The 16,338-nt window shown below is 51.4% G+C and overlaps 1 protein-coding gene across 5 annotated transcripts in view; it reads right to left on the bottom strand.

Annotated features, from left to right (window-relative positions):
* Dnmt3a (DNA methyltransferase 3 alpha) overlaps positions 1-16,338 on the bottom strand; it is a 103,796-nt gene that overhangs the window by 37,796 nt on the left and 49,662 nt on the right. For 3 of the 5 annotated variants that reach the window (XR_013429175.1, XM_078029552.1, XM_040271406.2), the window contains exons 4-6: positions 11,681-11,951; positions 5,066-5,109; positions 4,481-4,627 (exon numbers count right to left, since the gene is read on the bottom strand). Coding sequence is in view for 3 of the 5 variants with exons in the window: in XM_078029552.1 (XP_077885678.1) it covers positions 4,481-4,627; positions 5,066-5,109; positions 11,681-11,951 (462 nt within the window). In the remaining 2 variants the exon portion in view is untranslated. Of the gene's footprint in view, positions 1-4,480; positions 4,628-5,065; positions 5,110-11,680; positions 11,952-16,338 lie in introns of those variants that run through there. The other 2 variants (XM_040271413.2, XM_040271414.2) reach the window with 2 other exon arrangements.

The following is a 16,338-nucleotide window of genomic DNA, read 5'->3' as shown; positions in this document are numbered from 1 at the left end:
GAGGGGAGATTTTGAGTGAGGGCCTCCCAGGTGTGGCATTCTGACGAGGGGAACAGGCAGGCTGGGGTTTGGTAGAAGCTCCCCAGCAGGGCACACAAGCCCTTCAGGCCTGACCTGCTCCCACATTCCCAGTTGGGCTCCACCAGCACGCCCTGAATTCCAACACAAACCTCCAACAACAAACTTCCACTCTTAGAAGCCTTGGGACCTTTGCACCTGCTGCTTACCTTCTTCTGATATGCCTTTCCACTCCCCAAATTCCAGTTCACCCTATACTTTTTTACTTTTTTTTTTTTTGGTGCTAGGGATAGAACTCAGGGGTGCTCTACCATGGAGTTATATCCCCAGTCCTTCCCCAGGACTTTTAAAATTTTTCATTTTAAGACAGGGTCTCACTAAATAGCTGAGGCTGCTCTTGAACTTGCAGTCCTCCTGCCTTGGCCTCCCAAATCTTTGGGATTACTACCACTAGGCCAGCCCAGTTTCATCCTTTAAAAAGTCTAAAGCTGTCTCTTTTTGATGCATGATGACCCCTGGAAGAATCAGCCAAAGCCCCTGTTCAGTACAATACACTTTCTGCAGGTACCCTGAGCCCTCCTCCTATACTTCCAGTATTTTACATGGTGCTCAGACAGGAAGAGTTCTGGGAATGGGTTCAGTAAAGATGCCTGAAGGAAGTTTTGTTTGTTTGGTTTGTTTTTGTATTAGGAATTGGACCCAGGGACACTTTACCACTAGTGGGGAGCTACATCCCCAGTCCTTTTTATTTTGAGATAGGGTCTTGCTAAATTGCTGAGGCTGATCTTGAATTTGCAATCCTCCTGCCTCAGTCTCCAAAGTCACTGGAATTACAGGCATCTGAAGTTTTGAAAAGTGGTATTACACTCTCTGGTTAGGAAATGCTGGTTGCACCTTAAAGTGGCAGTGCCAGAGTAATAGGTGTAGCTAAATCCTGGAACCTGGGGGTTTTCTCAGGAGGGGAGATATCTTTCTGGGGAAGGGGTAGGTATTTGGATCTCTGAGACCAGATGAGTGGTAAGTGAATCAAGACTTTGGGGCTGGGGATGTGGCTCAAGCGGTAGCGCACTCGCCTGGCATGGGTGCAGCCTGGGTTCGATCCTCAGCACCACATACAAACAAAGATGTTGTATCTGCCGAAAACTAAAATGTAAATAAAATATTAAAAAAAAAAAAAGACTGGCAGAGGGTGGGATAGAGGTCTGGGTTGCTGTGGTTTAGGAAGTACAGAGGATGCTACTGGGAACTGTAGCTGCCAAGAGGTAGGAACCTGCAGGGTCATCAGGAAGGCAGTTTCAGAAGAAAGGGTCAAATGCTGAAGAGCTAAAATGAGACTAAGAAGATGGATTTCTGCACCACCTAGAAATCAGGTCTGATAGTAACAGTTAACTGCTCTTTAGTGTGGCAGAGTACGTAGGATGGGGGAGGTGTTTGAGCATCCTAAATCTACCTGTGTTTCCCGGACATTCTTGCTACCTGCAGCTGACCCTATCCTGCCCCCTGGATAGCCCAGGAAGACAGTTTGGGATTCAGAGCTGGGCCCACAAAGAAACAGGAAACCTAAATGCTAATTCCATGCCAACCCCAATCCCCATTTGCTATGTGAGCTGTGGCCAGTCATATAACTCTCTGGCCCAGTCCCCTAATCTGAAAATGAGGGGATCAATAGTTTTAGAACCTGACTGGAAACTACAGCATTCTTTATGACATCTTTAATTATAGCATAGGAATAAAGAACAATTTTACTGGAAGAAAACATATTTTGTTTGGAGATCTCACATTATAAGACCTGTAGTATTTTTTTTAATATTTATTTTTTTAAATATTTTTTTTAGTTGTAGTTGAACGCATTATCTTTATTCTATTTATTTATTTATACGTGGTGCTGAGGATTGAACCCAGGGCCTTGCACATTCTAGGCAAGCGATAACCCCAGCCCAGAGACCTGTATTATTTTAAATTGTGTATACCTTTATCTCAGCTACTAGGGAGGCTGAGGCAGGACGATCATAAGTTTAAGGCTAACCTGGGCAACTTAGCAAGACCATGTCTCAAAATAAAAAATTAAAAAGGGCTGGGGATGTAGCTCAGTGGTAGAGTGAAGCATGAAGCCCTGGATTCAATACACAGCACCACAAAATCAATCAATCAATCAATTAATTAATTAATTAAAGAACTTGTAAAACTTTTGATTAAAGCTCATTGTTATCTTTATTGGTTGGGGTATTAAAATAGATACTAAAATTTAGCAGATTTGCTAGAAAAATAATTTTTTGGGGGGGTGTTACTGGGGATTGAAGTCAGGGATGCTCTACCACTAAGCTATAGTGGTAGAGCTTTTAAAAATTTATTATTTCAAAACCTATTTATTTTTTGGTGGTACTGGGAATGGAACTCAGGGGCACTCTACTGCCGAGCTGCATCCCATCCCTTTTCAGTTTTGAAACTGGGCCTTGCTAAATTGCAGAGGCCTTGAACTTGTGATCCTTCCGCCTCAGTTTCCTGAGACACTGGGATCACAGGTGTAGGCCACCGTGCCCAGCCCAGCAAATGTTCTTAATAAAAAAAGGAAAGAAAAAGAAAAAAAGTGCTAACTTTTAGTAGAAAACTTATAATTTAAATATATATATTTATCCTTATTCCTGTGAGCTGAGAAAACCCCTTTCATTATTGTAACTGAGGGAGCCCAGTTTGAGAATCTCTTCCAAGTCTAAAAGTCATAATCTCTGTTTCCTGCCTCAGGGCTCAGTGAGAACAGGAAAAAAAATGCATAAAATGGGTCAAGAACCAAAGCCCCCGTGTTTGAGTCCTGGGGTCCCAGGAGCGAAGCCAGAGCTGAGGAAGAGAGTCTACTTCCTGAATCCCCATCCCAGAGCCCCAGCGGCTCTCCTCTCCTCCACCTGGTGCAGGCTGCTGCCCTTTTCCCAGGCTCTTTCAGGGGAGTAATTCCTGCCTTCCTGAATCCCGAAGGAACTGGGAACAATTGAGGAGCCAGGCCCCCCCTCCCATTGTTTGGAACTTTCTCCAGAGCCAACTCTCACACAATGGCAAATGGCCTGGGGTCAAGATGATGGTGAGCTAAGGTGAAATGCCCCACGTGGTGGCAGTTTCCTCTCAGCAACCCCACAGCCCTTTCTTTTTGTACTTTCTCTTCTCATCAAACACAGGAGGCAACCAGGCAACAAATTATGCTTGGCGGGCTGACTTCCCTCCTTGGCTTCCGGTCTCCACTTCCTCACCTGCTCTCCTGGTTGAAGCCCTCGAGCGCTCCCCACACCCTCCTACCTTCCCCCACAGAAGCTGCTCTTAGACCAGCTCCCTTAGCTTTCCCATGCGTGGGCAAGTCTCCAGGAGCTGAGTGTCAAGGGCGGCCAGCCACTCCCCCAGGAGCCTTCTGCTTTCTGACACAGGCCTTCCTGCTCTTCACCACTAGCCCTCCCTCAGGCCTCTGCCTGGGCGCCTCCCCCTCTCCGCAGGGCCCACAGAGGTTGCTGTTCCTGGACAGGATTCTGGCGCTTTCTCTCCTCTCTGCTAGGTGAGCTCCTTGGTTCCTATGGATTAAAATGCCAGGTTTCTTTTGACTCCACCTCCTCGATACCTGCAGCCTGTGCTTTCCTAAGCCCAGCTTTCAGGCACCTCGCAACTCATGCTGAACCCCTAAATCCCACCTGCCAACACCTCTTCCTCCCCTAGTGCTCCTACCAGAGTAACTGGCATAACCACGGCCATGCCTGTGGGCCAGACCCCAGAGGTGGCCTTGCTGGTCGGTTCCCCACTCCTCCCTTCTGTCAACAAGCCCTACTGATTCTGTTCCAAAAAACAACTTAAAGGTGTCTGTCCTCTGTCTCCAGTGCTGCCACTTGAATCCACATCGACTCACTCCTCTGCACAGGTTCCCTCTATGACTCCCCAGTTCAGTCGGTCATCAGCTTTTGGTGGGATCTGCAAGGGCTGGATGACTGGAGCCTGCTCCTCTCCAGTCTCATCTGGCCCCATTGTCTCACTTGCTCATCTCTGGGCAAACAGTTTGCCAAAAAGCCAGCACCTCCTCGTTTGTACCATTTCCTCTGTCCAGAACATTCTCCCCCACCCCACTTCCCACAGACCCAACTCTTCAGTTCCTTTAGAGCTGAAGTGAAAAGCAACCTCCTCTGAGGTCACCCACCTAGAGAAGGCCTCTGTTATCTTGTTTGAGCCCCTTGTTTGTTATCTTGTCCCCCCCATCAGAATGTCAACTCCATGAAGGCAGAAACCATATACGCACACAGAGCCTAGTATACTACCTGGTATACCATAAGTGCTTAATAACCGTTAGTCCAAAGAACAAATGAATCAGTCACTGCCTAGAGATCAAGTAGTTCCCTGGAAATTCTAGGGGTAACTTGAGGAGGAAGGAGGCTTGACCAGAGAGTGGGGACAGGTACATGGGACAGGTGGGGGCTCAGGCCAGAAGGCACCTCACCTCCCTTTTCCAGCGTGCCAGCCACTCGTCCCGCTTGCGCTTGCTGATGTAGTAGGGGTCCCCAGCCTGGAAGGTGAGCCGCGGCATGGGCCGCTGGCGGAGGCTGGACTCCCAGCCCAAGCCACCCCGCAGCCGGCCCCGGGAGCCCTAGGACAGAGAGACGGCAGAGAGACAGACAGGCATTAAGGTGGGCACTGTTGCCCCTGTGGGCCCCTCCTGGAAGAGGAACTGAGGGGGCACTCACCTCAAACAGAATACGAGGATTCTGGCTGCTGGCCAGAGGGGGCAACCAGGGAGTGCCGGGGCCCCGTCTGGGCCAGAGAGTGAGGGATGTGGGAGGTGGGGCATAGAGACAAGGCCACAGGGAGAGTGCTCCTCCACAGGGGCAGGGTGTGCTGGCTGCATGTCTGGGGAACCTCCAGCTGCCACCCCCATTTCCTCTCCTCCTCACAGGCGGATGTCAAAGAAAGAATAGGGGCCCACCCTCAGGATCCCCTCACACACACTCGCTACAGTCGCTCAGAGAGGTGGCTTTCTTCTAGAATCAGGATCCACAGAGCCCCTGGGGGTGAGGAAAACACTTGCCTCCATTTTCATGGATTCGATGTTGGTCTCCTTCTGTTCTTTGCCTGTGGAAAGGGAAGAACAAGGGGACTGTCGGCAGAGTTACAGGGGTAGCTCAGAAGTTGCACCTAGAGCTGGGGTCACTGCCTGCCACAGAGAATAGCATTTGGTCATTCAGGTGTTAACCATGTTGGCCCCACAGACTCAGAGGAAGGCCTAGAGCACAGAAAGAGAACTGTTCAAGGACAAAGTATACAGAAATAATAGAAATTGCCAGGTGTAGTGGCACATGTCTGTAGCTACTTGGGAGGCTGAGACAGGAGGATCTCTCACATTTGAGGCCAAATTAGGTAACTTAGTGAGACCCTGTCTTAAAATAAAAAGAGTTGGGAATGTAGCTCATGGTGAAGTGCTAGACTAGCATGAGCCCCTGCATTCACTACCCAGAACTGAGAAATAAAAGACAAAAGCTGGGTCTGTGATTTCTGGCCTACTGATTCCGCCTCAGGTACACAGAAGGGGCCTAAAAATATCTCCACTGTGCAGCTCACATTCATCAGAGTTCCCTTCCAGAGCAGGGAACAGGAAGGTAGAGAGGGCCCCAGACTGGTTGCCTTCTGAGGCCCTGCAAGGGAGAGTCTGCTTCTCTGTGTAGAGTAGGAAGAGGTGCCTGCAGGTAGGAGGACGTGTGACCTGGTGAAGCAACTTGTGTCTGTGATTCTCAGTCTCCTCATCTGGAGCATAATGATGCTGGAGATGATTTCCAAGATCTCCCTGAGTTCTAGCTATGGTGGTGCTGTTATTAATATCTACCTGTGTCTTCATTGCCTCCCATTCTGGGTTCCCTGAGCTCAGTTTGTAATCTACAACTCTTAGATTTCAACTTTCCCAGTGTGACCTCCCTAACCTCTCCTGACCGGTTTCACTGGGGAAAAAAAAAAAAAAAAGTGGATAACCTTCTGACCATTCTAACATGATTAACTTAGTGAAACTCGAGCCTAGAGCCCAGCTTGGAATATAGTAGGTGCTCAATCTGTGAATGTTGTTCCCCTTCCCTAAGACATTCCCTGGCACACAGCATCTCCCCGCTCCTCTGCCCCTGGCTGTTCCGGGCCTTGATTCCAGTTCTTTGAAGGGACATCTGGCAGAGGGGGCAGAAGCCCCCTGCACCCCTGTCTTTAGAAGGATCCTCCCTTCTTCAGGGCCCCTCCAGGCCACAGAAGAGGGCAGCCGCCTGCACTTCTGCGGCGGTCCTCGCCCCTCAGAGGCAGGGTCAGCACAGCAGGCAGTTTTAGGGGGTCTGGCTGTGGGTTCGGGTGACAGCCTTCCCTGGCTTCCTGCGGGAAGGGGGGCCGGGAGGGAGCCCTCCTGTTGCCCGGGCCCCTGAACTCCTCCCTCTAAAGCCAAGAGACTGCTGAGCTGGGGCCAAAGCAGGAAGGTCACTAAAACAGGCTGTCGGGCCGGGGGCGTGGGGGGGTGGTGGAAGGAGACAAAGGGCCCAAAACGGAAAAAACAGCCCCCGCTTCATCCCCGCTGGAGCGGAAGCCGCCGCGTTTAAGGCTCTGGATCCGCGGCCCGGGGCTGCTTCCCTCCCTCCCACCAGAGGCCTCGGGCTCACCCTGCACCTGCCCCACGAGCCCAGGACAGCCACGTCTGTCCCCAGGGGCTCTCTTCTGGGTGACAGCTGGGGGAGGCAGGAAGGGCCAGCCCACCCTGCCGCCCCGTGGGCCCGCGGCCCGGCGGCGCCTGTCACTCGGCGCGTGGAGGCGGCGCGGGGGAGGAGAGCCGCGTCTGTCACGGCTCGTGTGTGGGTGGGCGAGCGCGCACTCGCGCGCTGTGTACGTGACCGGCCTTTTAAGGTATGTCTCATCCGTCACGTCTCTGTCTCTTCCTCCCTGCCTCCTTTACGTCCTGGCTCCCACCACAACCAGCCCCCCAACTTTTTGCGGGGTTCCCCTTCCACCAGCCCAGGGCCCCCTCCTCTCCGGCTAAGGCCCCGCCCCCTCGGACCTCCGCGCTGCCGGCCAGGCCCTGGGCTGCCGGCAGGGGGCGCCTGCTCTGGATCGGCAGCAGCCCAGCCACCAGGCTCCAGGTGGAGCCGCAACCGCGGTCACCGTCAGCCCTGCGGCTGGGGGCTGGTAGTGGGGACCCCCGCTCTGGCCCTGGGACCCAGAAGTCGAGGCCCTCAGCTGCATTCTCTCCCAGCCTCCCTTTGGCTCTAAACATTTCCTACCTGGGACCCTCCATGGCTTGCGATTACATTTACGGAGAAACATTTATTCATCAGAATGGAAGAAAATCAGGGCTGAAATGAATTGTAGAGATGTTTGAGTCCAACCCCTAAATTTTTAAATGAAGAAATAAGAAACTGAGGCCTGGGAAGTGGAGCGACTTACAGCCAGAGCTGTGGTCAGATTTCAGGGTTCCTAACTACTAAACCAGTTCCCTTTCCAATGAACCACTAATTTTATTCCTTGAGGTACCCCCTTCCTGATTTCCAGTCCACAAGTTCCCCCAAACAGAATGACTTTTCCTTATGCAGTTTCCAACTGGCTTCTTTCTGGAATTTTCTCCCTGACAGACTGCGCATGCCCACTTGACTGATCTCCCAGGCATGCCTCTCCCTCCCTCTCTTCTCTCTCTCTCTCCCTCTCTCCCTCTCTCCCTCACTCTCTCAGCAAGCGCTTGCTCTCTCAGCTCGCGCTCTCTCTCTCTCTCTCTCTCTCTCTCTCTCTCTCTCTCTCTCTCTCTCTCTCTCTCACACACACACACACACACACACACACACACACACTTTCCAGCCTGGCCCAGCAAACAACCACCGGGCTGCCTCAGAATGCGGCACTTGTGGTGAGGCAGGCAGTCCGCTGCTCTCCCAGCGCTCCCTCTGCAGCCCATCTGCTCCTGGCCCAGTCCCAGGGTCCCAGGCAGGGCAGGTGGCTGTGCGCCTTCCAGGGTGGCCCTGGCAGACTGGAACATGACCCCCACCACCACCGGGCATCTCAGGTCCTGGGAGCAGGGGAGGCCAGGGGCTTCTAATACTTACCTGTTGTTTCTGAGGCTATGCTCAGCCTGGTCACCCTAAGTTCTCTTTGAAATGAACCCAAATCCCCATGACAGGGCTGAGCCCAGGTTTACTCAGAGGGCAGTCCCTAGGCCAGTATTGGGCCCCATGCTCTGACCAGAGAGAAGCTTTGTGCTGACCCTAATCTGGTCCTTTTATAGTTACATAATCTTGGGTATTTTAACCTTTCTGAACCCCTTAGTCTGTAAAATGTGGATAATAAGAATCTTCCAACATGCTCACAAAAATACAATATCAGAATAGGGTGCTGGCACATGCCTATAATCCCAGCTACTCAGAGGCTGAGGCAGGAGGATTGCAAGTCAACCAGCTTGGGCAACTTAGTGACCCTGGCTCAAAATAAAATAAAAATTTAAAAAGGAATGGGGATACAGCTCAGTGGTAGAGTGTTTGCCTAGCATGCATGAGGCCCTGGGTTCTATCCCCAATACTGCAAAGAAAAAAAATCAGGGTTTCTCAGACTTTACTATGCATAAATCTGAGGATCTCTTCAGATGTAGAACCTGCTTTAGTAGGTCTGAGGTAGAGCGTGAGATCCTTCATTTTAGCTCCCCAAGCAATGCTGACACTGCTGGTTGTGTAGCAAAGCACATCAACATATAGAGCTTGGTGATGGACAGCATGTTCCCTTGTCATTAGGATCCTCTGTGGCATTAATGCCTGGAGTGCAGGTACAGTCACAGGGCCTGCGGGTGGCAGGCTCCTGACCTCATTGCTCATCTCATCATTTCACCTCTTCCCGATTCTTTCTCCTGACCTTACTCTCAGGATCCATGATCCTTGCTCTCGGGATCTGCTGGAATACTGCCTAAAGTCTTCCGTTTTTTGCTGTATAGGAACTAATAAAAGGGGTACCAGGAGAGATGGGTGGGACTCCTGGAACGAGGGGAACTGAAAGGAGACCGTGGCTGAGTCACTTCCTCCCTGGGGCCTTAATCTCCTTCCTCATCTGAACCTACCAGCTGAGTGTGCTCTGGGTCATCTGACTGCTGGACCAGGGGAGGCCTGCACACCCAATGCCCCCGGCAGAGCCTCCAGGAGGCCACTTCCTACCCCTCTCGGTAATGCCTCACCAATCTCAGCATTCTGGCTGCTCTGCAGTGGCCTTTGGGGATGCCATGGCTGATCCCTACCAATATTTCCACTTCCTGGATAGCTGAAGCCACTCAGAAGTGCCCCAAGGTCAAATTTTGGATGGAGATGTCCAGCACTTGTGCCACCATCCATTCTAGCATTAAGATTCTGATGAAGATCCTCCATGTCTGAAAGCCCCAGCCTAGGAATAAGGAATAGTCCTTAATATTCCCTCACCTCTCACATCACTGGCTTTCATCACCTCCTCCCTCTCTCATCAGAGCCAGACAGCTTCCCTTCAATGCCTGCAGCTGCCTCCTAACCTCCTTCCCAGCCACTCCCCTCCACTGGGGGTCCAGGCAGCAAAGTGATCTTTTCAAACTGCAGAGCCTCTTGGGTCACTCCTGAGAGGCCTGCCTAGTCTGACATCTGCCGCCCACTGCCTCTTACTCTTTTCCCTGGCTCTGTCCACTCCAGACTGGTGGCTTCTGTCAGATCCTGGGGTGCCCTTCTCCTTCCCACCTGGGAGTGCACCTGGGAACAGGGATGCTCTCACTCTCTGACTCTATCAGCCCTCGCCCGTTGGACTCTAGCTCATCCTTCAGCTTAGACAGGACAACCCGGGCCAGTTTAGATTCCTTTGTCATAGCTCCTCAGGGCACCAGGTTTCCTTACCCTTACAGCATTGCTTTCCACACATTTTAAAGGGTGTAGTCCCTTGGCCCACTGTGATGTCCTTGGGGACAAGAACCAGGCTTTTGTTCATGATAGCTTCCCTGACCGGCACAGGTCCTGGTACATTATAAACAGTTTAATGAACACCTGTTGGCTGACTGAAGGAGCTCCAGAGAAGAACTAGAAATGCCAACAGGGAGACCCCAAAGTGAAGACAAACCCTCAAGGCTAAAGAGCAGTCTTGGAGCTCTATCTCATCGCTGGCAGAAGGGGCTGGCCCAGCCCTGGGCAGCAGCATGCCACCCATCCTGGTGTGATCCCAGTGACCTAGAAGTGGAGCCACCCCATCTGCTTGGGAAGGGCTGCTGGCTGTCTCCTCCTGCACCTCTGCACTGAGAACCGGAGAAAGGGTTTCTTTCTCCCTTCCCTCTATTTCACTCTCCCCAGGCTCCCCCAACCCTCCCACAAAGTATGAGATAGACACTGGGAGGCCTGGGCAGTGTGGGAACCACCTATGACAAGCCCCATTCCAGAACAGCAGAGAACGGGAAGCAGAATAGCAAGAGTCGGCAAATCCTGGCTCTGCCACTCTCAGGCGTGGGGGCCACAAACAAGGCACTTTATCAGCCACAATTTTCCCCCTTAGGATGGGGATAATAATACCTCTTGAATGAAACTGTTGGAGCAGTAAATAAAACAACAAACGCAAAGTGCCTCAGAAAGTGCCTTGCACACAGTGGAGCATCATAAATATTTGTTGAATAGCAAATGAAAGATATTTTAAAATAAGTTTGGAAATCTCTTTTCTGGAAATGTTCTCCATTCTGCATAAATATTAGGTTTGGATGCATGCAAAGTAAGTTAAGCCAATTAATCAATTTACTCATTCCATCAGACACACTTGGAAGGAAGACTTTTTGAAATTAAAATGCACATATGCAAAACAACCTGGCAGGGCCCTGGGAGGAGCAAATGTGATAATGTCTGAGGAAGTGCAGTGTAAGCTGTGAAGCCCCACACAAATGCTAGTTGTCCTCATTACTAGCTTGTTTACAGCTCGGTTGGCCCTGAAATCTCTGGCTTAACCTGAAAGAGAAAAGTGGGCAACATTCCAGAAATCCAGGACGAGGCCAGAAAGTCCCCAGATGAAGAAGCCCAGGCTGGCTGGGCAGTGCACAGAGCCACCCCTCCCCCACCCCGCCCTCTCCCACGCCCCATTGCCACAACCAATTTTCCAATGGAATCAACCAGACTGTGGTAGTGTCCGGGGTGGGGGTGGGGTGCAGATCAGGAGCTCTGTGCTGGGGGAGGCAAATAGGCTATCTGTTGCACTCACATTCTCAGGTCAGGGCTGATACACACACACATGGCAGTCCCCAAGAGCTGCCAGTCATGTGGAAGAATAAGCAGGCCAGGTGGGGGCTAAGGGAAACTGAGGCACCTGGCCAACCGAGCAGGAAGGGGGATGCCCATTATTCTCGTCTAGCCACCCTTGGCATTGTGCAAACCCACTGATGCCAAATCTAGCTTTTTTTTTTTTTTCCTTCCCATGAAAAGCCAAAACTCCAGATTTTTATGTGAAGTTTCTTGATTTTTAAATACTGGTAACTAATTTTTTAAATGTTTGAAGCACTGTGTGGGCCAAATAAGCCATGTGTGGCCGCTGCATTCAGCCAGCAGTCTGCAGGCCACAGCTTGGCAAGCAGAGCCCCAGCTCCCACCCTGGCCCATCCTGCCGGGACCTATCTGCCAGGGAACTGGTCTTGGCCCTCGGGGGATCAGTGGGCCCAGAACAGACTCACCCTCTTCTGCAGAGGCTCCCCGGCCCTCCTTGGGTGCACAGCAGCCATTCTCCACTGCTCTGGAGGCTTCGGGCGGGGACTCAGCTGCACCCTCTCCCTCGGCTGGGGCCCCGCCCTTCTGTCCACCAGCGGGGCTCCCTTCCTCAGGCTGGGGCTCACTCCGCTTCTCCAAGTCCCCATTCGGTAACAACTCTGCAGGGCCGGAGTCCTGGGCCATGGACAGGGACTTGGAAGTGGCTGCAGAGTCCTTGGGTGTGTCACTGCTTTCCACCTAGAAACAAAGGAAGATGCACAGGGAAGGGTTAGGCCAGGACCTCGGCCTCTTTTGGGTCACAGACCCTCTGACATTCTGGTGGAAGTTATGCACCTTCAGTCCAAGAACTGACAAGCAGACACATTGTTTGCTTTCGACATCAGAGGGTCTGTGGCCTGACCCCCACATTAAGGGGTCTGTGGACTCCAGTGTGAGACAGAGGGTAAGATGCAAAGCAGTTGGCCAGCCTGGTCCTGCTGGCACCCCTGTGGGCCCCAATTCACTAAGGTTCCTAGGGCTTCCAAGCCTTCTCTGCAGTCCCTTTTCAAAAAAAATGCTTTTCATGTTATTTGTCATCCAACCAGGACCCTTCCCTAGAAGATTCCAGTGCCTCCAGATCAGTTCTGGGAACCCCAGGCTGGCCTGACTTCTGTGGTGAGAGCACCCGCAGCTTTCCTCCTGGTGTCTTAAAGCTTGAGAGTCAAAGGAGGCCTCTCAAAGAAGCATTTCCTGGGCCAAAGCCCAGTACAGCTCTCTGCCCCTCGGATTAGGCCCCCAGGGGTTCTGGGAGAGCCAAGGCCCCAGCAAGCAATCTGCAGCCTTTGCAGCAGCCACTCCTGAGCATGGGAGTCTCACTGCCCCCTCAAAAGGCAATGCCATGCTTCATCCCATGAAACCTGAGGACTGAGTTTGCTCAGGTTCCAGCTAATAGAAACCAAGTATGGAGTCATCCTAATGGCCCTCGCACGCCCCATTACAGACTCTCAGTCTCCCTGGGAAGCGGGTGAGGAGCCCAAGACTCTGGGAGAATTTTATGACTTCTTTAAAGTCACTTAATTTGTAAAGACAGAACAAGTGCAGAAAAGCCAGTGTCCTTCGTGCTCTGTGCATGCATGCTCTGTCCTCGGCCAGCTGAAGGGAAGAGGTCAGGACATCTTGGGAAGAATGCTAGTGGTCAGCTTGGGGCAGAAAAATGCCAGGGTCCCTGCACTCACTGCTCTGCCACCCTCCTGGGCACCAGGTTGTACTCAGTAGCCCTCCATTACAGAATGCCCGGGCCCAGGAAGTAGAAGGCCAGGGGCAGAATGGGCTCAGCAAGCCTCCAGGAAGGCACTGCTCTCAGCAGGTGTGTTGGTTTCCTCACCTGTGAGGTGAGATGACTAGTCTCAACCAATGGGAGCTTTGTTTAAGTCCCCCCCCTCATTATAGTCCTGAGTCCTGGGCCATGGATAGGGACTTGGCTGGGGATAGTTGATAGAAGGGAACTAATTTATAGTTAGAAGTAAGAAGCTATGGTGTGCTGTTGCACAGTAGCATGATGATAGATATGGTACCATATGTGTCAAAAAGAAGAAAGAATTTTGTATGTTTTTAGCATAAAGAAACGATAAATGTTTAAGGACAGAAGTATATTTAATCTGATTTAAACATAATATATACATTTATCGAGATATCACATGGTACCCCATTAATATGTATAACTTTCTTTCTGGACTCAGGGGTTCTCTACCACTGAGTTATATCCTCAGCCCTTTTTATTTTTTATTATTTTACTTTAATTAATTAATTGCAATACTAGGGATTAAACCCAGAGGTGCTCTGTCACTGAGCTACATCCCCAGCCTTTTTTATTTTTTGAAACAGGGTCTCGCTAAATGGCTGAGGCTGACCTTGAAATTGCAATCCTTCTGACTCAGCCTTTGAGTTGTTGGGATTACAGGCGTGTGTCACCACACCTGACTTTATTTTTAATTTTGAGAAAGGTCCTCATTTAGTTGCCAAGGCTGGCCTTGCATTTGTGATCCTCCCACCTCAGCCTCCAAAGGCAAGCACCACTGTACCCATAATGTGTATAATTTTTATGTATCAACTGAAAAAAATTAGTAATAAAAAGACATATATTATAAAATTTCGGGGCTAGGGATGTGGCTCAAGTGGTAATGCGCTCGCCTGGCATGCGGGGGTGCTGGGTTCGATCCTCAGCACCACATAAAATAAAAAAAATAAAGATGTTGTGTCCACTGAAAACTGAAAAATAAATATTAAAAAAATTCTCTCTCCTCTCTCTCTCTCTTTAAAAAACAAACATTCAAACTGCACAAAAATGAATGAGGTTAAGCAACCTCCTAATATAACTCCCCATGCCCCAATCACTCCCTACAAGGTGAACCATTACTAAGAGTTGGGCAAGCATCCTTTTCAGACTTTTTATGGTCGTGTGTAAGTCACACGTTTAACCATACATATTCACAGTGTATCCAGATTCCGAATCATGTTTTTATCAAAGGCTGCGACTTGTAATGTTTTGCAACTCACTTTTCCCTTAATAAACAGTGAGCGTTTCTCCACTCAGTGCTTATGGATCTGCCTCCTGTTTAATGGCGCTCCAGGATTTGTGTTCCAGGTGGACACTTGGGCCCATTTGCTTTCTGCTGCAGTGAGCACCCTGGCACTTGCGGCTCCTTAAATGTGTTTGTATCTGAGGACAGAATCCCAGGAGTGGACTGGCAGGGTTAAGGGCATGCCTGTCTAAGTGCGAGGAGAATGGCCAAGTTCCCTTGAGAAGGTCGTCTTGTCTTGAGGGGAGCACAGCCTGAGAGGAGTGACTCCAGCCCCTCCCCTGCATGGCAGCTTCTGCAGTGCAGGTCTAGGACTTAGCCTCTGAGCCCACTGCTATCTGGTGAGCAACTCTCAGAGGAGGCAAATAGGGGCCAGGGCCTTGGGGAAAAAAAAAGCAAAACCAGGGTCCTCCCAGGTCTGCTCCTCCCCTGGCCCGGCTCCCTAGGTGACCTGCCTCTGGGAAGAGAGAAGCCCCCAGGAAGCCGTGCTGCTGCAAGCCCAGGAGGCTGCAGCAAGCAGAAGAGCAAGCACCTTGTAGGAGAGAAGGCTCCTCGGGGCTCGGCAGGGGCCGGGCCAGCAGAGCAGGGCAGCCAGACATAGAGTGATGGCAGAGCACGCAGACCCCTGTCCACGGCCTAGGCAGCACGACATCCTGTGTCCCTCCCTGCCCAGGACCCAGCCTGTCTCTCAACTCCAGTCTAGAATGCACCTCCCTAGTGCAAATTCTGTCACCCTGCAAGCTCAGTCACATGAGTGAGGAAGTCATACTGCCCACACAGCCAGGAAAGGGGCACACATTGCTGCCCCAGTAGCCACCTTCTGTGGTCCAGCTATGCCAGGCACCACAAGGTCCCCAACACGGCACTACAGGGCAGTGGCTGTGGGTCCCTCCTGGTCAGAGCTAATCTCTCACTGTGACTGTGTCTTCTTTTCCTTTAGCCACTTGCTGCCCCACAGAACTGCTGGAGGCCACTCCACTGTCACTTCCTGCTTTGGGATCACAAGACCTCCTCTTACCCTGGGACTCACTTCCTATTGACTGACAGCCACATAGCATAGGGACCCAGGAGTGCCAGCTCTGAGACCCAGCCCAGGGCCCGACCTGCTGGGTCATTCAGGGACACTGAGTAGGCACTGCCTCTGCCTTGCCAGGAGGACCCCAGTCTGAAGCTGGCACACTGGGCACATGAGGAGAGGGACTCTGCACAGCTTCAGGCCTAGAGTTAGCTCAGCAGCTGGCCCCTCCACCTCATCCTGCTGGTCCACAAGCTCCTATCCTTCAGTCCACCGTCTCTGGGCTTGATGAGTCCTGAGTCAGCCAGAGCTTTCAGATTAGGGCAAGTTGCTGGTTCCTGCATGGTCAACCGGATGTGTTCTGGAACCCATCAAGAATGGGCTACTCCAATGAGTGACAACCTGTAATCCCAGCTACTCAGGAGGCTGGAGGCAGGAGGAGCCCAAGTTCAAGAGCAGCCTCTGCAACTTATGAGGTCTGTCTCAAAATAAAAACTTAAAAAGGGCTGGAGAAGTAGCTCAGTGAGGTCCTGGGTTCAATCCCCAGGACTGAAGAAAAAACAAACAAACAAAAAACCTGGGCTTTATGTGGCCCCTCACTGAGGCTCTTTGGAGCCCAGTCTAACTGGGCAGGGCAAATCCAACAGAGGAAACCACTGAGAGAAAGGAAGGGAGGTGAGAGCGCATGGCCTGAAGCAGTTTTCCAAGTCTGGGTAGGAGCCTGGGGGACTCACCCACCCAGCCAGGCCAGGACTCTTCTGCAGCCACCTCCGTGCCTGCTTGGCTGTTCCCACCTCTCTTCTCCTCTTCCCCACCCTTCTAGTTTGTGGACTCCTGGAGCTCAGTGCCTCTGCTTAATCCAGCCAGATTTAGTGTGGAGCAGGGCATCTGGCAGGTGCTCAATAAATATTCACAACTGATTCACTGATGGCAAAGACAAGTTAAAAGTGTGAACACCCTGCTCATGATCTTGGAGGGAGCTTCAGCCCCATTACTATGCCAGATGGAAGAGCTGGAATTGTTTGCTCCATCCGCCAGCCGCCATCCTTGC

Source organism: Ictidomys tridecemlineatus, chromosome 12, assembly GCF_052094955.1.
Source record: "Ictidomys tridecemlineatus isolate mIctTri1 chromosome 12, mIctTri1.hap1, whole genome shotgun sequence".
NCBI classification, from domain to species: domain Eukaryota; kingdom Metazoa; phylum Chordata; class Mammalia; order Rodentia; family Sciuridae; genus Ictidomys; species Ictidomys tridecemlineatus.
The sequence above is the reverse complement of the archived record's forward strand: the minus strand, read 5'-3'. Positions and strand labels throughout refer to the sequence as shown.